This window comes from Equus quagga, chromosome 7 (assembly GCF_021613505.1).
Source record: "Equus quagga isolate Etosha38 chromosome 7, UCLA_HA_Equagga_1.0, whole genome shotgun sequence".
Classification (NCBI taxonomy): domain Eukaryota; kingdom Metazoa; phylum Chordata; class Mammalia; order Perissodactyla; family Equidae; genus Equus; species Equus quagga.
In genome coordinates, this window is record NC_060273.1 from 10309984 (window position 1) to 10333500 (window position 23517).

The 23517-nt window shown below is 52.4% G+C and overlaps 1 protein-coding gene across 5 annotated transcripts in view; it reads left to right on the forward strand.

Annotated features, from left to right (window-relative positions):
• Window positions 1-20994, forward strand: part of SNX29 (sorting nexin 29) — a 505847-nt gene extending 484853 nt beyond the window's left edge. For 4 of the 5 annotated variants that reach the window (XM_046665870.1, XM_046665874.1, XM_046665876.1 and 1 more), the window contains one exon: window positions 16480-20994. In XM_046665870.1, coding sequence (XP_046521826.1) covers window positions 16480-16609 — 130 coding nt within the window. In that variant the 3' untranslated portion in view covers window positions 16610-20994. Of the gene's footprint in view, window positions 1-8597; window positions 8708-16479 lie in introns of all 5 variants that reach the window. The other variant, XM_046665871.1, reaches the window with a different exon arrangement.
• Window positions 20995-23517: the final 2523 nt, after the last annotated feature.

Consider the following 23517-nt stretch of genomic DNA (forward strand, 5'->3'; position numbering starts at 1 on the left):
GACCAGAAAAGCAAAAACCAGACAGACAGATGAAATTACTACAAAGGAGGAATGTACCAAAAAAGGATATTTACAAGGGGAGGGGTTATATCACCGCATTGGAGGGAACCTCCCCAAGTTAAGATGTAAATTCATGGCGAGCAAGGATTTAGCCATCACCTGAGGAGCCTCCCTGGTGGAGGGAGCACGGCCTTGTCAGCAGGCTGTGAGGAGCATGGAGTTCACTCCGCAGGCAGCCCCTGAAGGGCTGTGATCAGGGGAGTGGGATGTGATCAACTTTGTTTTAAGAAGCCGTGTCACCCTGCTTCGAGGTGATAATTCTCTGCGTTAGCTCTCTTCCCCCAGAACCGCTGCCTAGTTCCAGCTCGGCCTTGAGTCTGCAGGCTGTGGAGGCCTTGGACATCTGGCTTACAGCTCTGGGGTCTTCCTGGGGGTTTTCGAATCCTTAGTCGGTGCACAACTGCAGTGCTTTCCAGTGGCCATGCTAGAGGACGGGGACTCGGGAATACGGAGGGAGATTCTTCACGACCCCTGCTGCCTGGAGCAGCCCACCCAGGCCGCAGAGGAAGGGGAAGTCAAGAGAGCAGGCAGACACAGCTGGGAAACTCAGTGCCCGGGAGGGTGCTGCAGTCCCCCCAGAGCTCGCTGGAGAAGGTTGTAGAGTGAACGGGTTATAAGCAGCTCGAGTCACCGAGGAACAGAGCAGACAAGCTCCTGCTGGTTGAGCCTGCGGCGGGCCGGCTGAGTCTCGCTGCGGATAGCTTATGCCAGGCGGAGCTCAGAGATCCGTGGGGACCTCTGCGAAGCAGCTTAGGGGCTCTTTTGTGCGAGGTTTTGTTCTTTATTTGTTTTTATTAAGTGGGTGATGTGTGGATGAGTTCAAACGAGCGATTATACAGAACAGAACGTGCCGTGGCCCCTCGCCCTGTCCCCCGGTCTCCGCATTTACACACGCTTTTATGTGCACTTGCGCACGCTCCACATTTGCGGTTTAGTTTTTAATAAGAAGAGGATCCTACCCTTTGTTTGTTCTGTAAACTGTTGTTTCCACTTAATTGTGTCTTGACGTTTCTGCGCCAGTGCACACTGGTGTGTTTCATCCTCTGTGATGGCAGGACAGCGCTGCTTTTTACAAATGTGCTGTTGTGTATTTACTGACACTCCTATCCAGGGCAGGTAGGTTGTTTCCAAGCTTCCTGATCAGAACCTATGCAGCCTTGAACATCCTTGCACACACAAGTGTTCACGAGGCACGCCTAGAAGTGGAGTTCCTGAGTCAAAGGGTTGGGATACGTATATTTATGTGTGCACTCACACGCGCGCACACACACAGCTCCCTCAGTTTTCCTAGAAGCTTTCACCATTTTGTACATCTACCAACTGCATGCCCGCTCATTCCTCAGCGTCCCCACCAGTGCTTGCTAACAGCCATCGTTTACCTTCTGCCAGTTTGCATTGTCCTGACGACTCGAGAGGATAACTGTCTCTGCAGGTGTTATGTACCCTCTAAGCCTCGTTCGTTCATCCCATCAGTCTTCAGTGAGCACACGCTCTCTGGGTGCTGGCGGTTACGGCCATGAACAAGACCGGCCTCACTGTAACATCCGGAATGACAGATGTGCGGAGTAGGGCAGACAGAAGTAGGGATGAAGGGGCAGCAAGGCAGGCCGCACTGAGAACAGAGGAGGAAAGGCCGGAAGGAGGTGAGGGAGAGAACTGGGCAGACAGCCTTTCTTGATCTGGGGCCAAAGAGAGCAGTAACTGCAAAGGCCCGGGGGCAGGAGTGTGCCCAGCGCCTGCTGAGGAGCCTCAAGGCTAGAGTGGAGTGAGGAAGAGGAGGGGTGGGAGGAGGTGATGGCAGGAAGAGGGATGGCTGGGTAGAGTCCTATAAGGATTTTACTCCAAAACAGCTGGGAAACTTGCAGGGTTTGGAGCAAGAGAGCCACGACCTGGCTTGTTTTTTCAGCTGGATCGCTCAGTGCTGGATGAGACCTGGACAGGGGAGAGCAGGTGGGGGGAATTCAGGCCAGAGATGATGGTGTCTGGGGCCAGGAGGTCACCTGCTAAGAGCGAGAACTCTGTCTGCTCCTGGGCACCAAGTAAGGCCTCAATAAACACCAGAATTCCTGGAAGCCCTGTGGATCTCTCCTGTGCCGCGCTCACCGTGTCCCTTCCCTGCGCGTCTGTTGGGCTGTCAGCCTTCCTAGGTGCTTTGCAGGGGCCCTTGACACAGTCTGGACACCCCCTGCATTATCGGCTCCTCCCACTCTGTCCCTGGGCAAGGGAGTCGCGTCTCAGTCTTTTCCTTTACGTATTTTTGCATTTGGTGTTAAGTCTGTTCACTTTACACCAACTTGTAATCCCACCTTTTTGCTTCTCTTTGCTTTTTGCTCACTGCACCCATCCTGTCACAAGCACTGTAGCTTTGAGCTGATGGGACAGATCTGGGTGATGCTTTGATGGGGTTACTTTTCTTGTTAACAATCTCATAAAAGTACTGTTATCTCCACTTTCTGGGAGAGGAGTGAATATGGACTATTGTTTTCTCAAAGCCAACCTTAGAGGCCTTAAATGGCTTTCTCACAATCACACAGCCAGTATGTCGCAGAGTCTGGAATCCCACCCGGGGCTTTCTGATTCCAAGGCCTGTGTTCTGGCATAACACACTGCCTCCCCCTCTTAGCTGGGCACATCCAGGGTACTGGCAGACCGGGAAGATAAGGTCCAATGTGGACAAGCTTAGCATCTGCGGTCACTTTGACTTCACTCATGGTTGAGTGTACCAGATATATTTCTGGGCACTGGGAATACAGTGGGGAAGGTGACACTTCAGAGAGTGCCATGATCGCACATGACTGGAGGTGACTTTTGAGACCTGCAGCACAAGGAGGACCTTGTGCAATTCTGGCAGCCCCTGTGCCCTGGAGGAGGTGAGGCTGGAATCATAGCCTCAGTGCGGATTTGATTCTGAGTGCAGTGGGAAGCCATGAGGTTGGGAAATGGATGAGCTTTGCACGAGTTGTAGAAGAATCAAGTGGAAGCAGGGAGCCCACTTGGGAATCTATTGTGAGTCCAGGCAAGAAGTGATGGCGGCTGGACCTGAGATGGTCACAGTGGGGACGGAGAGAAGTGAAGAACTGGGCACAGATCTAGAGGTGGAACCCAAAGGGCATATTGATGGACTAGTTATGGAATGTGAGGGAAGGGGAGAAACCAAGATGATACATCAGGTTCTGGTTTGAGCACCGGGGTGGGAAGTCACATCATTTACTAAAGTGGAGAAGACCAGAGAAGGAACAAAAGTTTGGGGAAAATCAGAATTTCCGTTTTGGATACGTTCAAGATAGAGATGCCTACTAAACATCCAAGCGGAAATGCGAAAACGCCCGTGGGGTACATTGACTCTGGAGCTCCAGCAGGAAGTTAGGGCTGAATTGTCGATATGGGAATCTTTGGCATTTGGATATACGTGAAGCCATTTGACTGGATGAGGTTACACCTAGGGACTGCACACAGGGAAGAGTAGGGAAGCAAGCCCTTGGACCCACCGTGATTTAGTGGCAAAGAAGCACTTAGAGGTCAGGAGGAACATGAGAAGAGGTGGAGTCATCGAAGCCAAAGGAAGGATCGTCATCCATGTCAGATGCTATTGAGTGGTCAAGGTGGCCATGACAACATGGAGGTGGCCAGAGAGGCTTGAGGCCAAGGGAGGACTTTAAGATAAGAAATACCAGAACATGGTTGCAGTGAAGGAAGTGTGCAGGAGAGGGCAGGACAGGTACAGAGCAACGTTCTTGAGAAAATCCCAAGGGAAGAGCCCCAGGGCCTGCTGAGGGATTGGCCTTAACTACTGCTTGGTTTAACCAGGGTTGGCTGGGTGATGTGATGGGGGGAACCTCAAGGGAGTGGGCAGTGGTTACCATGGAGATGGGATGAGGTCTGACCTGTAAGAAGGAAAGAGGGCTGAGAGTGGGTCAGTGGCAGGATTCAGGGCGTAGGGGTCTTGATGAGCTGGTGGAGGGTGGTATTAGAGAGAGTGAGCAGAAGCATCATCCAGCCACTTTTCAGAAGAGCCTTTCAGGTGACAGTCCCAACCTAGCTGATGTGTAGACCTTCTGAAATGTCAGCCCGAGTCAGTTTGGGAAGCCCTGGGACACCCACTTTGGGGAACGAGGAGCTGTAATTGAAGAGACGCCCAGCCAGGTCCCCGTGCAGCCCCATCAGCATGAGGGCCATTTGTACCAATCGGAGTCCCATCCAGCATGGTTTGTCGCCATGGAATAATTAGAGCCGATGTCTCAGTGCACCAGCAGGCAGCACACTGTTCCCATGGATTTATGCCATCCTTCCTGGCAAACCAGACCAAATGCATCTTTCCTTTTCTCAATAATGTAATTTATCCCAGGGATACACAAGCTGTGCCTTCACTTTTGGTGCCCCCATCCACCTGTCACTTCCTACACCTTCCCCTCCAGCTCAGCCACTCCCAATCTAATCTCCAAACACAAGTGAAACTGCTTCTCACTTTCCATCCAATTAGTCATCGCGCCCTGGGGACGTGCTCTCTTCAGCACCCTTGTACCCTTATCCCCATCCCTGCTCCATTCCCATTGCCCCGGCTTGGTTCTGACCTCAGGATCTTTCAGGGGGCCCACATCAGCCCCACAACAAGGTTCCTTGTCTCTGGGGCTCGTCTCTGTCCCTATCGCTCCTGGCTCCGCTGGGTAAGCTTTAGAAGCTGTACATCTGAAGGAGGCTCCCACCCGCAGGCCACTGTCAGGCCCCGCCAGCCTCTCCGGCCGTCAGAGTCCTCACTGACAGCCAGCATGCCCCATATTGTCTTATTTCATCTCATAGCCCCATTTTTCAGATAGTGATAATAGATTGAGACTTTGCTTAGGACAAAGCTAACCTAATCACAAAAGCCATTCAAGAAATTTCTTAAATAGATGATTATATAGGAGACACACAGATAGGAGAAAGCATGAAAAGGCTCGCTTGAGGCAAGTACATTCACAGAATTGCAGAGTCTTCCCAGAACCCTTTCGGCCTTCTTTTTTTGTTGTTGCAAATACTGCCTATCGTCTGCCGCTTCGCCCAGAGGATGAGAAGGACTTGCTCTAGTCAGACAGGCCTGGGCTTGCATCCTGCTCTATCACATCGGAGGCAGGTGACATCCCACACAAGTGCCTGCACCTCTGGAAGCCACACGGGGCGGTACCTTCTTGCGTTTGCGCACGTAAAACTGAGTTCTCACGTCCCCTGGTTGATGGGAGGGAGAACTGACAAGATAATGGCGCTGGGCCCGGGCCCTGCCCCTGCCCCACAGCAAGCGCCACTGACCATGACCTGGTCCAGTGACACGACAGCACTGCCACTGCCGTTCTCCAGGCTATCTTGCCAACATCTGTAGCATTCCCAAGAACAGAATGCCTTGATTTAAAAGAATGTCAGATTTCACAGCACGTTTATCCAGTAAGTAACCATTTTCATTTTGAAAGATTCACTATAAGAAATACACATAGAAAATGACCGGAAAAAATATATACTGCCGTGCTAACAGTGGTCATCCAAGAAGGGCAGGATTGAAGCTATTTCTGGTCCCTTCTTCACACATTTATGTATTCGTTCCTTTTTTATTAATGAGCCTGTATCACTCCTTTTTAACTTTTTTTTTTTTTTTAGTGAAAAGAGCATTCTCTACATGCCTTCTACTTTCCCTTTTTACCACCATTGAACTTGTGCTTATGGACCAGTAAGTACCTGTCGGGAGCTTGGAGTAGAAAAGATTAAAGCTAAGATGTTAGAAACCTACCAGCAAACCTATCAGAGCACTATTGAAAGCACGCTCCAGAGGTCGCTCTGGCTGGCTGTCACCCGTACTGCTCGGAAAGCAGCACCAGCAGCCTGGTCTCGGGCCCGCTTGTGGCCCCTTGCTGACTGCGAGGTCTCCTCGTGTCGTCTGCTTGTGGGATCTGGGGTCAGGCTGCACATTCCAGCCCAGTCTCCCCTCCTGACTTCACTGTGGGGCCTCGGGCAAGCGACCCTCTTTCCTTTAACATCCACATCTGTAAAACTGAAATGGCCATCACAGCACTCCTTCACAAGGCTAGTATAGATTATATGCGAATTGGTGTAATTTTGAGCCCAGATTTGACAAGCAGTGATTTTCTTTAATCCATCAAACGTAATTAAATCAACAAGTGCCTTTTGGGGTCAGGAACTGTGGGGATCCAAAGAAGAAGTGGACGCAGTCCTACCTTCAGGGAAGCCTTGGTACTGCCAGAGCCATTTTTGGGTCAGGTGTGGATGGTGAAACTCTTGGGAGGCAGGACAAACCAAGGGACAGGAGCAGAGGAAATGCTGCAGACGCCCCCTTCCACAAATCCTCGAGACGCGGCTCCCAGAGAGAAACCCTACAGACGTTAGCAGAGTGGCAGCGCGTGGCAGGGGTGCATCCCCACAGGGCCCGTCGTGGGGGCCTGAGCCCTGAGGCAGGCCTACCAGCAGATTCAAAGGCTGTTTAACCTGGTGCACCTTGACCCACGACCCCCTCCCAGCCCGCAGATCTGAGGGCACGAGATGCAGGGGGCAGGACTTCCCCACGGTTTGTACATCCTGAAGGTGGAACTGTGCTCCGGACTCCTGCAGACACAGACTTCATCAGGGAGCCAGGTCTCAGAGGACAGTGGTCACAACTTCAGCAAAACATGGCTCGGTCCCAACTGTGTTCCAGAGTCCAGCCCAGCGGCAGGCAGGGCCCGTGCGAAGCCACCCTCCAAGATCTGGAAGGCAGCTGCCGGCGGGTGGAATACTGACCAGCCCTCCAAGGCCAGTTTATAAGTGAAATGAAAAGCCGATCTCCCCCAGGGGCCATTTTCACTGAGGAGTGGTGCAGCCCGTCGGATCAATTTCACACGTGCTGGGGCCTGAGATACCAGGCGCTGTGCCCCAGAAGCTCATTAAAAAGAACAGCCACCCCTGGGGCTCCAGGCAGGGCCCGCCTACACGGACACAGACGCCTTTGCGCCTTGATGGTAGCCAGCAGGGGAGAGATTGATGAGACCAGTGAGCTTCTGAAAGGAATGCCGAGCTGACATCTCGGGAATGGGGGACCCGACGTGGGGGTGCTCCCTGCCTCGTCCCTGCAGGAGAGGGGAGGAGGAGGAAAGATGGGGACATTGGCACTGTCTCCTGGTTCAGTTCTCAGGAGACTGTTTCTCCCATTGCCTCCCAGCTGAGGGCCTGGGCCAGGTTCCAGCTGAGCGCCAGGTGCAAAGTGTCAGCCATGGTTAAGACATGTCCCCAGAGAGCTCCTCATCTTTGTGACAGGGAGTTCCTCCAGCCTAGGGAGGCTGGCATCTCGTGGGTTTGGGGAAGGAAGCCGCTGCTTCATTTTCTCCCTTGTTTCCTGTGCATTGGTTTGACTGGGTCCCTAAGACCGGCCCCTCATAGACCCAGAAATTGCTCCAACAGCACCAGATCCAAGGGACAGGACTCAGTTAGGACTGGGGACAGTTTTCTCAGTGGGAGAGTGAGCCATGCTGGAGATGGCCAAAGCTCAGAAGCAGGGGAAGGGGAGGGACATTTCCTAACCTGCCTCTGGTGCCGTGCTCTGTCCCAGCGTGGGACACACCATCCCTCGGCTTTGTCACAAACCTTGCCAGAGGCGATCCTGTGATATCCTGCCTCCTTTTTTTTGGGTACCATTTTTTAAAAAAGCTTTATTGAGATACAATTTACCCATTTAAAGTGTATGCAAACCAACAGTTTTCAGTACGTTCATACATATGCACAACCCTAACCAAAGTCGATTTTAGTTCATCTTCATCACTTCCAAAAAAAAAAAAGAGAAAACAACCCATCCCTCGCCCTACTCCCCAAGCAACCACACATTTACGCTGTCTCTCTCGAGGCTTTCACACAAGTGGACTCCTGGAGCATGTGGACTTTTCAGTCTGTGTCTTTCCCTCGGCACAGTATTTTCAAGGTTCGTCCATGCTGTAGCGCACGGAGGAGGTGCCATCTTACCTCTGCCGCCCGGGCCTGAGAATTAAACTGACATGAAACAGATTCACAGTAGAAAGTCCGCAGACTTAGCTAAGTGTTACGTGGCACAGGAATCCTATAAGGAGGTGGCAAAACCTGTCTGCTTTTATATGAGGTTGAACAAAGAGAGGCAATTGTGGGAAAGTAACTCAACTACGTGGGGAGGCTGAAGGAAGACCATTATTTTAGTAAGATCTGTTTGTACAGAATTTTCTCGTCCTTGATGATAAGAATGTTACTTTCTCTGTGGTACAGGAAGGCCATCTTTCGCATGGGAATTTCATCCCCTGCTTTTAAGAAAAAGAAGGAAGATCAGAGTGTTTTCCTTACGTTTGCTGTTTTCAAGTGCCTTTAACCCAAAATAGTGTGGCAGAGTGGCATTTTTGGGGGTGGTGTATTCTGCCACCCCTCACATGTATCAGAGCTTTATTCCCTTTATGGCTAAATAATATCTCCTTGTGTGATAGACCTCATTTTGTTCATCCATTCCACTGGTAGACATTTGAGTTGTTTACACTTTTTGGCCATTATGTTTTCGTTTCTCTTAGGTATGTACCTAGAAGTAGAATGCCGGGTCGGATGGTAACTGTTCAGTCATTTGAGGAACTGCCAGATGTTTTCCAAAGCAGCTGCACCATTTAAAGTTCCCACCGGCAGTGTAAGAGAGTTCTCATTTCTCCACGTCCTCACCAACACTTATCTGTGTTCGATAGCAGCCGTCCTGGTGGGCGTGAAGTGCTATCTCATGGTGCTTTTCATTTGCATTCCCTGATAACTAATAACGTTGAGCATCTTTTTTCATGTGCTTCCTGGTCATTTGTATATTGTCCCTGGAGAAATGTCTATTCAGATCCTTTGCTCACTTTTTTAACTGAGTTACTTGCCTTTTTACTGTGCTCCCCTCTTATGGGTGAGGAGTCGGAGCCCAAGGAGTGTCAGTGACCTGTCCAGGGCGCCCAGCTGGTCAATGATAGAGTTGCAGATTTTTGTCCATGGCCCCTGCTGTTTCCACTAAGGGAAGGAGACAGTGTCACTGTCTCCTGGGAGACCCGGAATGGATGAGAGGTGCTCATTCATGCTGAAAAAAGCAGAGATTTAAAAAGACTGCCTTTTTCAGCCAAGCTTGAGATGGAGGTATAATTTATACGTGGTGAAAGTTGCCCTTTTTATTATACAGTTTTGTGAGTTTGACAAAAGCATGGAGTCGTGTAACCGCCACCACCATCGAGGTACAGAACAAGCCCTTCACCCCCCAGAATTCCCTGGTGGCCCTCTGTAGTCAACCCCTGGCACCCACTGCTCTGTCTCCTGTCCCTATAGTTTTGCCTTTTCTGGAACGTCATATGAGTGGCATCAGGGTGTAGCCCGTGAGCCTGGCTTCTTCCACGGGACATGACGCCTTTGCGATTTGTCCAACGTGCTAGGAATGTGCATTCTGAGAGCTTTCACCCAGTATGTAGGGTGGCAAAGCAACCTGTGGGGCTACATAGGAAGAGTCTTTAAAATGTTTTAACTTGCATGAAACCCATGTTTATGGATAGTCTTACATAGACCAAAGTAACCTAAAAATAAAGGTATTTAAAGAAAAACCTTGAATATTATATGGGGAATATACAGATATGGGAGAAAAATATTGAAAGCATAAAAGATGATAAAGACGGAAACACTGCTGTATGTTCTCATCACAGCTCTGGGCAGGGTAACCCAGGGCCTCAGCAATGGTTACTTTCCGTGACAAAGATGCTGTGATCCTGAGAATCATACCGCCAAATTGGCCTCTTCCTTCATCACTGACCCTGGGCACCAGAGGAGCTTCAAGGTCATCCAGACCAGTGGCTTTCCAAGTCCTGTTTGTGGTCTGGAGCCCATTCCAGAATGTTCTCCAAGTGAGAAAAAGGATAACAAATGTAGCAAGATCTCCCCCAACCTAAGGGCACTACACTTACAGAAGTGGCTTTTATTCTGAGATCATGTCCTTTGTCGTTACTATTATGTCAACATCAGTGACGTGCAAACGGGTGGTGGCTGGATTGTGGAACATATATTACGTCAAGAGTCACTGGGCAGGTGTAGCAATCGACTTCAGCTGGTGACATTACCAGTCCGTGGAGTAGGCCCAGTGATGGGGAGAGCACTACCCAAGTCTGAAAAGCATCGAGTTTTGTTGCCAACAAAAAGTTGAATCATCCCACCATCTGCTGAGTGGGTCTACACCTTTGGGAAGTGGATTAGTAGAACTCAGGGACCACGCATGTCTGATCATCTCGTGGCCTTCCTGGCCCATTCACTGCCCTGCAGACTCATCTTTCTCCTCTTGGAGCTTTTCTCGGCTCAGGCCCCTCCCCTGTCCCCCATCCCTCCCTGCAACATCCCCCAGTGTGTCTATGGCTTTAGTTGGTCATTCATTTTCCCCTCCCACCCCCACCCACACCCCTGGTCTGAGCAACTGGGAGGTAGAAGCTGAATCTCCCATTTTGCTCTCCGCAGAGCCTAGCACAGGGTCTGGCCCCAGCTGTGGAAACCAGAGGTCACTCACAGGCTTGATCTTCAGTCCAGAATGTCCAAGATTTTCTCAGCCTTCTTCGCTGACAAATCCTAAGGCCAGAACGCCCACTGTTTGCTCGCTGCCTTTTCTTTCTTCATGCTGTCTGCAAACATCCTTGCCAAATACCCATCTCTCCCCTCTCTCTGGAGCTTTTTAGGGCCCCTGATAAGACACGAGACCTCCCTCTGCCGTATCAAGACCAGGCGGGCTCTGGTCTGCAAATCCAAGACACTGATCTTGCTCCAGAAGGACTAGGCCGGTCTCTAGGGTGGTTCCTTCCGCTGCCTCCCAGCCCCATCCCCCAGGTCAGACAGACAGAGGAGTTGTGCTGGGAACAGGAGGAATGGGAGGTTCGGGAAGTTACTGTCTGTTTGTAGTTTGGTGTACTGGATGCCTCTGCAGTCAGTTCCTAAGATTTAGCGTGCGAGACTGTCTGCCACTTACCTTCTTCCTCGAGCTGTCTCAGGGCCTTGAAAGAGCCCCATCCATTCCTAACTGTAGCAGACTCAGTAGATGTGTGTTGGATGATGTATCATCCCCATTTCACAGATCGCAATACTGAGTCTTGGGGAAGTTATGGATCTTCTTCCAAGGTCATGAAGGAACCCACGTTTTCTGACTCTGAATGTGGAGTTGAGCCCATTACCACCCCCAGCCTTTGGAAGTCCATTCTTAAGGTGGAGATGGGCCTCTTCCTGCCACCTAGACTCCCATTTCCTTGTCTGCAAAACTGGGATGGACACAGCCCCCACATTGCAACAGAGTCAGGAGGATCAGGAATGTAGTTGTACCTTGCTTGTGCCCAGCCCAGAGCCCCAAGCCCACTTTATCATAAAAACACAGACACGCTGGAAAAGAGACTGAACTTGTTTCTCAGTGGCCTGGTTTCTCTCAATGGGGCCGGGTGAGAAACGGCACTGTCCTTCCTTAGGTCGCTCTGGCACTCTAGGCAGGGAGTGGGCAGCTAACGAGGGCTGAGAGAGGTGAGCACTCCATCCTGAGGACACAGATGTGGGATGGAACAGGAGGCTGCGGCTGCAGCAGGGGCTCAAGTGAGCCTTGGTTCACGGAAAAGTCAGTGGCCCTTATTTAAGCCTGTCCTCGTCAATGGGAGGCCTTCCCGCTTCCCTGGACACTGCCATGCACAGCCCTGGGGCACACATGGCCTGGGCCCCACTCCCTCCTAGCAGGAAGGCCCAGGGAACATCCCAGGTCTGCTCCCTCTCTCCATCCACTGCAGCCCCTTCTCTTCCCAGTTGACACATACCCCCAATGGCGTGCCTTCAGATTCCACCATTAAACTGTACAAAATTGCCAATATTATACTCCTTAATTTGTTTAACCTACCTCTATCCTCTGAACACATGTTAAGTGCATCCTACCGTGTTGCTGACCGTAGGAACAATGTTGTACAGATCTCCAGGACTTATTCACCTGAAACATTCTATCTGGTGATTAGTAACTCCCCACCCCGCCTCCCCTCAGCCTCTAACCATCTTCATTCCAGTCTTTGATCCTATGTGTGTGACTGTTTTAGATCCCTCACGTAAGTGGAATCATCCAATATTTGCCCTTCCATTACTGGTTTAATTCACTTAGCATAATGTCCTCACCGTTTATCCATGTTGTCACTTGTGTCAGAATTTCCTTCTTTTTTAAGGCTGAATAGTATTCCACTGTATGTATATACCATATTTCTTTGCCCATCCCTGAAGATTTGGGTTATTTCTACAACTTGTCTGTTGGAAATAGTGCTGCTGATCGCCCTTCCAGATCCTGATTTCAGTTCTTTTGGACAAGTAGCCAGAAGTGGGATTGCTAGATCTTCAGGTAGTTCCATTTTTGAGGAACCTTCATACTATTTTCCGTAACGGCTGTGGCATTTTACATTCCCACCAACAGTGTGCAAGGCCTCCAAGCTCTTCCCTTCCTCGCCAGCACTGGGTGTCTGGGTTTTTTGATAGCACCTCCCACCTGTCAGGATGGCTGTTATCTCATCGTGGTTTTGATTTGCATTTCTCCTATGAAAAAATGGACTGAGGTGTTGAATAGACACTCTCCAAAGACGACATGCAAATGGCCAGCAGGCCTCTGAAACGAGATGGTTTCTGACCTGCAAAAATAACAGTTTTGTGTGGTTCAGCCATACAGAGAAGCCAGTCACTCCCAGCTGAGCTCTTCAGCGCACCCAGACCTGCTGACCCGGCTGCCTTTGCATCCGTTCCCCCATCCAAATGACTGGAGCCTCCTGCTCCAGCTGGATCTGCTACAGACATCGTCCGCTCGGCTTGTCCCCAGCTAACCTCATCCCCAGTGGCCTCCACCTGCCGCCCTCCTGGGTTTACAGGGATTACTGCCGCAGCCTCGGCCCCAGTCCCACCCAGCACGTCCTCCCAACCACCAGTACGGCTCAGCTCACTGCCACAGCTCACCGTGGCCTTTAGGATGAAGCTGTCCCTGACCCTGGCACACCCAAGCCGGCTCCAGCTCTGAGGGACTGTCACCAAGCCCCTGGTGTTCCACCTGCACTCACCTCAGCCACAGCAGCGCCTCTCACAGAGTCCCCAGGTGCCAGGCAGGGGCATTTGACAGACATCATCTCACTGATTTCTCACTACACCCCCAAGGTAAATGCTGCCTACTAGGAAGATGACATAGCTGGGTCACGTCTGCTAGGCTCCAAGGCCACCAGTTCCACCACAGGGCCCTCTGCCTTCACACTTGCTGGTCTTCAAATCTATGTGGCCCTTTTCACAGCCAACTATCCAACTTACTCCTGCTCAGCCTTCATGTCTCCTCCTCCTGCAGGAAGCCCTCCCTGACCACCCTGATGACCAAATCTGGTTCCCTGCTCAGAACACCTGGTGTTTACCCCATCAGGGCACCCCCCATACTTCACTGTAATCGTCTGCCCTGTGGGATCCTCAAACTCATATTAACCCCTGTACCCCTCAATACCTAGCATGATGTCAGGCAACATAGCTCACATTTTTTTTTGAGTGGTTATTCTAGCCAGCCGTTGTTCTAGGCACTTTATCCACATAACGCTCAAAACAACCCTGCCTTTATTCTATCCTGGAAGCCAAGGGTCACGGAGGGCTCGCCTAAAGAAATGCAGCTGGTTAGTGGCTCTCCATGGGGTTGGCTCCTGAGTCCTGAGCACAGCACTGTGAGGGCATTTGAACATTGTCCGCCCATGCAGATGAGGAAATGAGGCTCTGAGACAGCAAGGGGCACAGCACGGTGGCAGGACCAGGACTGAACGGGGCATCCTGGCTTGGAGCCCCAGCCCTAAACCCCAAGCTCGCTGCCTCTCCACCTGGTAGGTGCTGTTTGATGAACAAAACGAAGGAGGCACATCCTGGCCCTGCTGACTTGAGCTCCCCCTCTAAGAGCCACTAACCTCCCGGGCCCAACAGCCTCTGGTCATCCTGGCCTCGAATGTCATACGCAGTGATGGCAGCAGCCATAGGCTTAGGGGCGGCCAGTGGGACCCTGCATCCTGACCAGGGTGAGGGGAGGCAGTCGGTGAGGGCGTTGCTTTAAAATGACATTTACCTCCAAGTCCGCCTGCACCGTGAGAGCAAAGATTCTTTCCAGCATCTCCTACCCATCCTCTAAGGGGGAGTCAGTGACAAAGGCTGTTGGCAATGCTGGCGTTTCGACAGAAGAGAGGGACGTGTCTGCTTCGGGCCCGCGGCCCAACACCATTCTGAAGGAGGGCCTCCCAGTGAAGCAGGCAGAGCGGCCCAGAAACGACTAGGAGCAGCCCCGGCTCTGTTCAGGGTCCCGGGTTCCCTTTCCCTCCGTGCACAAGGCAGAGTGCACCCTCACTCCCAAGGGAGAAGGTAATAAGTAAAGGAATTTTTCATTTTATTATCTTATTGAGATGTCGCCCTGAACTCGAAACAAGGGACATCTCCCTGCGCAGTCCAGTGGCCGCGTCCCTGCAAAGGCATGACGATCGATCACGGTAAGCGGAGCCACTCCTGAGATGAGGGGAGGAAGGGGGCTATCCAGGGACCCCTCGGAGGGCCCATTTCTCTTTGAAATTGGCTCATTCCCTAACTCATCCGGACCGGGCTCGGGACAGCCGGCTGTGGACAAGCCTGGGTCTGCCACTCACGCGCTGGGTGGCCGTGGTGGCCCCAGCCTACACGCCCAGCTGTAGACGGGTGCTGTCAGAGTCCGGCAGGGCCCTGGCACTGAGCCTGATGCCACAGTGACATTCAGAACACGAGAACTAGCTTTAATCTTTGTCAGGTTTGATTTTTAAAAGCATTTTCAACCAGGGAGATATTTATGGTAGAAATTTTTTCTTATTTCCCATTTATATTTTCTGCCAGCTGTAGTCTCACCATTTAGAGATAATTATCGTTCAGTTACCAAGTCTTGTTGGTTCTACTTCCTATTCAAGTCTCAGTCTGTGGTAGACAGAATAAGGACCCCCCAAAATGTCCACGGCCTAAGCCCTGGAACCTTTGAAGGTGTCGCCTTCCATGGCAAAGGGGAGTCTGCAGGTGTGAGGAAGTTAAGGATCTCGAAAAAGGGAGATTATCCCAGTGGGCCCAGTGTGGTCACAAGGGTCCTTGTAAGAGAGAGAGATTTGAAGATGCTACATTGCTGGCTTTGAAGATGGAGGAAGGGGCCGCAAGCCAAGGAATGGAGACAGCCTCTCGAAGCTGGGGAAGAGCCTTCCAGAGCAGCCGGCCCTGCTGACACCTTGACTTGAGCCCCAGTGGACGCATTTTGACCCCCAGAACTTCAAGGCAGTCTACTTCTGTTGTACTAAGCCACTAAGGGCGTGGTGATTTGTTCCAGCAGCCATAAGACGAAGGTCACTGCCTCTGCAGTCACAACCACGGTCCAGGCATCTGTGCATGCTCCCTGGGCCCAGAGCACTGGCCCCTCCAGTCCACTCTCCATACGCAGGCAGGGCTCACAAAATGCGGCCAGACCGTGGTCTCCCCGGCTGAGAGCCCTCCAGCGAGCGCCCTTCTCCCAGGCTGCCCCGTGGCCCCAAAGCCCCTCGCGCGCTTCCTCCACTCTTCTAGCCACAGCCTCAGGCTTGATGCCCAGTGAGGCTCTGGCAGCCTTTGCACCCTGAATCTTGAGAATGTCCCATTCCTGAACTCTCTGTGCACTATGACTCTCCATGGGCCCCGGGAGAGTTTGTTTTGCTGTTTTGTCCCTAGTGCCTGGAACATGTGGGTGCATACGAGTGAACATACCCTTCTAGGTTTCGATAAATGGGGGGGGGGGGGGGGGCCCCCCCCCTGCTGTGTCTTCACCAGGCAGTAATGCTCACCCGCGTCGCGGGCTTTCACGGCTCCTGTCATGTGGATGTTCTATAACCACCGTGAGGAATCCCCCCCCCAGTTAGACTCGCAAGTTGTTTCCTTTCTGTGGCTCTTTCGTACAGCACTGTGATGAACATTCTTATGATGAGATGTTGGCATACATCTTGATGGTTCTCTTGGGATGACTTCCACAGGAAACCCCTATCTTGCATTTGTGCTACATAGCTCTTATGACCTTAAATGCAATGTTCTCCAAAGTACTTTTCTTTGACTTTAAAATGCGCCCGTGCTGGGAGATCAATGAAAATGGGGGGAAGAAAACCATGACTGGTTTCATAGCCTTATAGTTGGGTCCAGCACTCGTGGCCCCACAAGCTAGCTTGGGCCTACGGCTATGCTCGGGTGCTTTTGAAAGATGGTGGATGTCCCATTTCTCCATGCTGCACTCACCCGTCAAAGCTGGGCAGTAGCTGTCCCCTCTGAGCCCCCTCCTGGCGTTCTCCCAGCCGGCTCACCTCCCTGCCTGTAGCCCTTTCCATCTGGACCCCCTGACTTAATCAGATTCTCCCCTGCTCTGTCTTGCAGTGACATTACCCCTCCTGGAGAGCCACTGAACAAGAACAGCCGGCCCAAAGTGGCTTCCCGCTTCCCCAAGCTGTCCCGCAGTCACCCCAGGGAGACGCGCAACGTGGAGCCCCAGAGCGGTGACCTCTGACCTCGACAGAATCCCAGACTCAGACCTATGTGCCGTGCCAGCTGCCTCCACCCTGGCCCCTCTGCGTCGGACCTGGCCATGGCAGCTGGCCACTTACACCTTGGAGTGACAACCACATCCACTTGGTGAACCCCGGAGAGCACACCTTCCCTGCCGGTCACATGACACCCTCATTAAACTATCGGTCTGAGAGCGCAAGGTGGCTCCACACTGGACAGACTCAGGCACTGCTCTCCCAGGGTCTGCCTTCGGCAGCCAGGGGTGGGTGCGGGTCAGGCTCAGAGCCCCGGGTGAGATGCACAGCTTCGATGCTCCATTTGGTCAGAAGGGTCCCTCAGAAACCACCTCTTGACTCTTTCCCACATGGGAATTAGAATGACTGTTACCCTCTTTTTTCTTTTTAATGTAATTGCCTGCTACAACCTACAGACATGTGGGTGGGGGTGGGGCTCTCATTCCTTTCCATTTCATTCTCCACCAGTGGTCATTAGACACCCTGCTCATCACCACCGTGGCCAGCAGGAGCGCTGTGGCATCACTCCCCCAGGGAGGCAGTCCAGTGGCCTTCACGTGAAGGAGCCATGCGTAATGCTGAACTGTGGTTCTGGGAGAACCTCCCCTACCTCCCCATGGTTGGCTTCTAGAAGGACCAGTCCATGCAGGAAACCTGAGGTCACCCAGGCCCAAATGCAGCTTGTCAGGCTTGGTGGGACCTCAGTCATCCGGGCTAACCTGGTAACCCATGTTGGAGAGCCCTGGGCTGTCCAGGAAGTGGTGGCCTTGGCCTCACGAGCCAAGAGCCTCACGGTTGAGAGAAGGACCCGGCTCCGGAGCCACCGCAGAGGCTCTGCAGGCGGTCAGGCTTTCATCCTGGCTCCAGGCCTCATGGAGCCCAGCGTGGCTCTCTGCAAACTCGGACAGCGTCCACTCTGAACAGATCATGATCGTCCCCGAAAGGCCCAGGTTTGCAGTACACCCTCTGCCCGCCGACATGCTCTCATTGGGAGCAGGACCCTGTGCCCCCCAAGATTGACGCCTCCGTTCCTCATCTCCGAGCAGGCCCCAGGGAAGGCAGAAGCAGGATGAAGATAGCCACCCTGGGATCCTGCCCCAGTGCTCTCACGTCAGACCGCCTCGTGGGACCAGAGCCATTCAGCCAGTTTTAACATCCAGAATCATGAAATTGTCTCCCACCCCCCACCCCCCACCCCCAGGCAGAGCCATCCTTAGCTGCTGAGTATAGTTAGGGAGAGTTCGCATTTTCTGGGGGAATCATTAAGAAACTAGACAGGAGGTTGTGAAATAGCCTATGCAAGAATAAGTCTGAGCTGAGGAAGACAGAGATGTCGGGGAGTTTGATGCTCTAAGTGTGTGTGGAAGATGGGCAGTGGAAGTCTACCCGTGTCTCTTCCTGGAACGGTTTCAACTCAGAGGAAAACTCTGGGAAGAACCACCTGGAACGTGTCTGCTGTGTGTTCCCCTATTGGCCAGAAAAAAACTTATTTGGGGCAATTAAATGAAACTAAGATAATTTACGCACAGCTCTGCACAGACACAGAGGCGGCCTGCAGAGCTGCTGAGAGAACATTCGGCCAGGTGAGCAGAGCCAGCCAGCTGTCCTCCGCAGATGGAAGCAGGGCTGTGTGTGGCCGGGGGCTCTGCTGGCAGCTAGGGGGCTTTAGAGGACCTGAGAGACAGTGTGTCGCAGAAGGGCAGCGGGGCCACATGTCCGCTCTGTCTGAATTCCAAGTCCCACAGTGCCGACTGGGCCACCGTGGCTGGCGGCTTTTGACACACAGTCCTCCTCGACTCCATCATCAGGGACCGCCTGAAAGCTCCAGCTGCCCGCGTCCCGCCTCCCCGGTTTGGTTTACTCCACATCAGTCATTTCGAAGGAGGTCTGGGATGCAGCCGACAGACTGCCCAGCACCGTCCGTCCCCAGAGCAGCAGCTGCACCCGAGATGTCTCCTCTTTGTTTATATCAGATGCAGGATGGGACCACCAACCTCCCATGTGCCCCCGGGCTGGGGGGCAAGGGGTCCAATGAGCCAGGCTTTTCTGGCCCCTGACCACATCTGAGGGTGAATCTGGCCTGGCCTTCTCCAACCACCCCACCAGGAAGCTTCCTTGACATTCTGCACGCGGAGTTAAAAAAACAAAGAAAATGGCACCCAGAGCTACAGCAGCCTGATGCTCAGAAAACCAGGGACGCACTCAGCCTGTTTAAAAAGGCGAAACTCTGCCCAATTATTCATGGAAAACTTGTCCTGCTCTCCCCAAATGTGGATTGGAAAGGCACGTTCCTGGGTGCTACATGGGAGCCATCAGGACTGTTGCTGTTTGCACTCCCTTTTTTTGTGATCATGCAGAAACCCTGGGATCATCTTCAGAATGAAGAGACGACCCCCCTGATGTTAGATACGCTCGTGACATGCACATTACGGCAACTCCTCAAAGCCTTAACTTTGGAATCACGTAGAATGTTCTATAATGATGGAGTCCATCCAGCTGCTTAAAATATTCCTGCCCTGCTCTCTGGTAGCTGGGGCAGACTTCCTGGAAAAAGAGAACAAAGCGCCCAGGCCCAGGGAGGTCCAGGCTGAGATTTGGTGCACAAAATGTCACCCCCTGAGGACGTGTCATCATCTGCCTTTCCCCTCGGATCTAATTCAGAGGGCTGGCAGTCCTCCTCCCTCCAGCGTCCCCACTCAGGCCCCCATGACCCACCAGAGGCAAAGAACCCTGCGGAGAGACGCTTAGAGTCACTTCTGTCTTCTTTGTTGCCTCCGAAGCTGGCACCTGGGAACGGAGGCACTCCACCTTCAGAGAGAAACCAAGGGGCTGGCTCTCTCTCGAGGGCCTTGCGCCTCCAGGACCACACCCGTACTGGAAGAGGCCATCTCAGGCCACTCAACAGAGGCAGGCTGTCCGCTCACGGCCTGCCGGAGCAAGAACAGGACAGAGCAGCAGCAGGGTCCCACTCTGCCATCATCTCATTTCTTTCTTCCTTCTTTTCCCCCAGATGAAACCAAACCCAGGAAAACAAGGGCTGGGTAGAGATGCTTTTCCTTTAAAGGGAAAAACGAGAGCTCCCAGGAAGGGCGGTCCAAGGCTGGTGTACGCCTCACCTGGAAGTGGGCCCTCCCAGCCGCTCCTCCTGCAGTCAGCCCGGAGTTCTGGCTCCCGCTCCTGAAAATCCCATTCCTGGGCACACGCCGCGCGCGCTACCGTGAGCAATCACGGAGAGTGGAGAGCGGGGCTGCGGTGAAGACAGCCTTTAACACCCAGTAACCAGGCACGTGCAGGGGCTTCCTGCTTACAAAGGGAGCACCTGATTGAGTCATAAAGGCACACGCCATCTTGTGAGACCTCGCTAGAGGCAGGAACAGAGGAGAGGGAGCTGGGCTAGGGTTTGTGGACAGGTCTGATGACGGCGCTTGGCTCTGCTCCGCGTGCAGAGCTTATTAAGATGAGTTCTTTGATAACCGCTGAAATTCTCCCACGGTGACAGGTTGTATGTTGTCCCTTTAAAAAAGAGAGGCAATCAAAGCGGTTTACAGCCATAGGATTGATAACAGCTATAGCTAACACCAGAGGCAACAGGCCCTGCAGGCCCCATCGTTAATCCCCAGGTTTCCGGCCCATTGTCAGGAAAGAGGAATGAAGACCCCCAGCCCAGTTGATCAAAAGCCCCACCACTTATTTCCTAACACGCGGAAGCTGGGCTCTGTGGCAGGGCAAGCCAGTGGCCTCCTTTTTTCTCTTGGTTCTGCACGGTATAATTTGCCCACCTGAGAAGCAGGTCACAGGGTTCCAGGCCTCAGCCCCCACCCCACCTGCTCACCTTCACATGGGGGTACAGCCCAGAGATGTCAGCCGGCACCCTCACGTGGAGACCAGGCCCTGTGCTCTGGGGTCCCAGCAGGCACCCTCCTTCCCAGGCAGCTCCAGAATCCACCCTTCATCCCTCTGCCTGGCCTTTGTCATGCAGTGAGGCACTCCATTCCAGAAGCGTCTTCTTGCCTCAGTGTGTAACTCTTGGAGAAGAACAGGCTGGCTTTTCAGCCTGGAGCTGGGGAGGGTATCCCTGAGGACGACCCTGCCGAGGGCCCCACCTGCCCATGCCTGGGAGCATCAGGCCGAGGGGCGCACCTTGTGCTTGAGCTTCAACCCCGAGGCAGCAATGGTCTTGCCTTTCCTGGGTCTTTCCCTCGGGACAGTGCCCACGCTGGACGTCCTCCCCAGCCTGCAGGCCGGCACTCGGTAGGCAGAGGGCGCTTCCAGCAGGCAGGCATCTGCTTCTGAGCAAGGTCTTTTGCAAAGATCATTTTTCAAAATATTGTGCATTGTTTCATTAAAGCTAACATTAAATATTTGCTGTTCAGATTGGCTTCTGTGCTAATTTCGCACAATTGTAGCGCTGTATATTTTATCTAACATTTCCATGCCAAAAAGTTCATTTTCATGTTTCCGTAACATGTGGTCTTGATTATGTTTCTAAAATAAATCTTCAGCTCCTGGATCAATAGGAATGAGGGTGGAGCACTGACGATCTCGGTGCTCGGAGCAAACCAGCTGCCTGCTCATGCCACAGGTACCGACATGCACCTCATCTGTTCATCGCGGGGCTTTCTCACCTGCCCGTCAGCCACGAGCAACGCCAGAGATGGGCCTGACCTTGGCAGCTCTAAATTCTGTCAAGGAGCCCTTACTTTTGGCTTTAAATCCTAACCACCACATTGAGTGGGCTTCCTTACCTACCCAATCAGTTTCTTTAGAGAAGTAAAAAAATAACCTGATTTTTCTAGAAGATCGTTGAGCCTGTAGCATGGATGAGCATCGCACTAGCAGGACATGCTGGATTCATTCGTGTTTTGAGGTCCAGGGGTTCAGCTAATGGCCCATGAACGTTTCCCCATCACAAATGGAAACCCACTAGCCGGCCTGCCCAGACCACCATCTCCCCCTCGAATCCGATCAGGGCTCCTTCCTGCCTCCATGAACTGCGAGGGGAGAGGCCACGCACCTTTGACGGTTCCTTTCACCATCGGTGTAGACGGTACAGGGGACGCCCTTGCAAAAATCGGGATTGAGGCCGCGGAAGGATGCAAAAAATGGTGGGTTGCACATTTGCAGCCAGAGCTGCCCACCGCTCCAGAATGGCCTGGAGAACAGAGATCATGCATTTCCAGGAGGGAAGGGGGTGGGAGAGCTGATTAGGATTTTTTATTATCTAGGATTTATCCTGGAAGGAATGTCTTTACCTCTGTAGCCTTAGCCTCACAGCCCTGGCGTAGCCACTTGGTAGAACACTTTGCTTAACCCATCAGATAGTGACTTCTGGAGGAGGGGGTCTTGAACAGGAGCCGAGCTGATCCCAGCGCAGAGGCCGTCGGCCTGCCGGTCACCGCGATTAGGTCCCAAGGAGCCGTCTGGCAGGGGTGACAAGGCGACGAGAGTCTACTATCTTATATGACGAGGCCTAGAGTCTGCAGGGTCGCTCTGAAACGAGTAGTATTATCCTAACTACCCTCTTACGTTAAGGTTTACATGATAGGATTTTTAAACAAATGTGTTTAATTTTCTAAAATCTCTTGTATTAAACTTTTCTTTTGGAATAAGCTGTGGTAATTTTGTTACACTCTGGTTGCGATACACCTCTTTACAATGACAAAATAAAAATGGTGACATTTTATAAAGTAGATCCTCAGGTCGTGGTTTCTCTTTCTTTGTCTCAGTTCTTCAGCCGCAGCTGGGGATGGGGTGAACTTTCAATGCTCACGTTATAAAAGCTTCCGGAAAGGTCTTTCGCCATTTCCCCTTATATCCTGGACAAGAGAATTTGATTGGGCCGACATCGATTTTATTTGAATTGAAGTGGAACAAAATCCCATTTTGAGTTGTTAGGCAGATCTGTATAATTTGGAGATGCAGAATCAAAAATCCATACAGAAAAAAACCCCTCATGACAGGCTCCTATTCATTCACTCAAACAGATAGCTATTGAGCACCTACTGTATACCAGGCCTCATGCCAGGAGCTGGGCATGTGGGAGTGAACAAGACAGAAAAAACCCCTGCCATCTTTGACTCACGTTCCAGGTGAGGCAGATGGACATAAAAAGGTTTTTTTTTTTTTTAAAGTCAGCCATCCAGATACTTAGAGCCTGCAGTAAGTGCCCCAAAGGAGTAAGCAGGGCCCAGAGAGAGAGTAACGGGCTGGGATCCACTGTAAGCAGTGTAGGCAGGGGGGCCTGGCCCTCGCCACTGCTGACCCCGGGGCTGGGTCATGCTGCTCCTGTGGGAGGCTCTGCCCACTAGGGGCCAGGAGAACCCTTTCAGTGGGACAACCAGAAATGACTCCAGACAGGGCCACATGTCCCCAAGTGAGGGGTGGTCTCCGTTGAGAATCAGGCTAGGCCAAGGGGTCCTCTTGGCAGAAGTGACGCTTAAGCTGTGACCTGAAGGAGAAAGAAATGCTACACTGTCATCTCCCCCCGCCCCCCCAAAATTACATTGGTTTAAAAATCCATACCGTATAGCAAAGTACTTTACCTTTTAACCTAAGTATGATGACTGAGGAGGAGGAAAGGTTCTCAGCATGGCAGAGAGCCCAGGCTGAGGTCCACTCCTACCGTCAGATTCCCAGTAGATTCTGACCTGGGCCCACGGAGGGTGCACCGCAGACCCTGAGCCCAGTGCTGTGGGAGGCCCTGCCGGCTGAAGCAGAGGAAAAAACGAAGCAGCTGGGGTGCTGGCCCGAGCCCCCCCTGCTCCCAGGTAGAGGAGAGGCTGGGGATGGTTTCCATGGTGCACACAGCCCGGACTGTCTTGGCCACACACTCTGGTCTGTCCCAGTCTCCCCTCCTCACCTCTAATATGTATTGAACAAACTCCCCGATATCCTC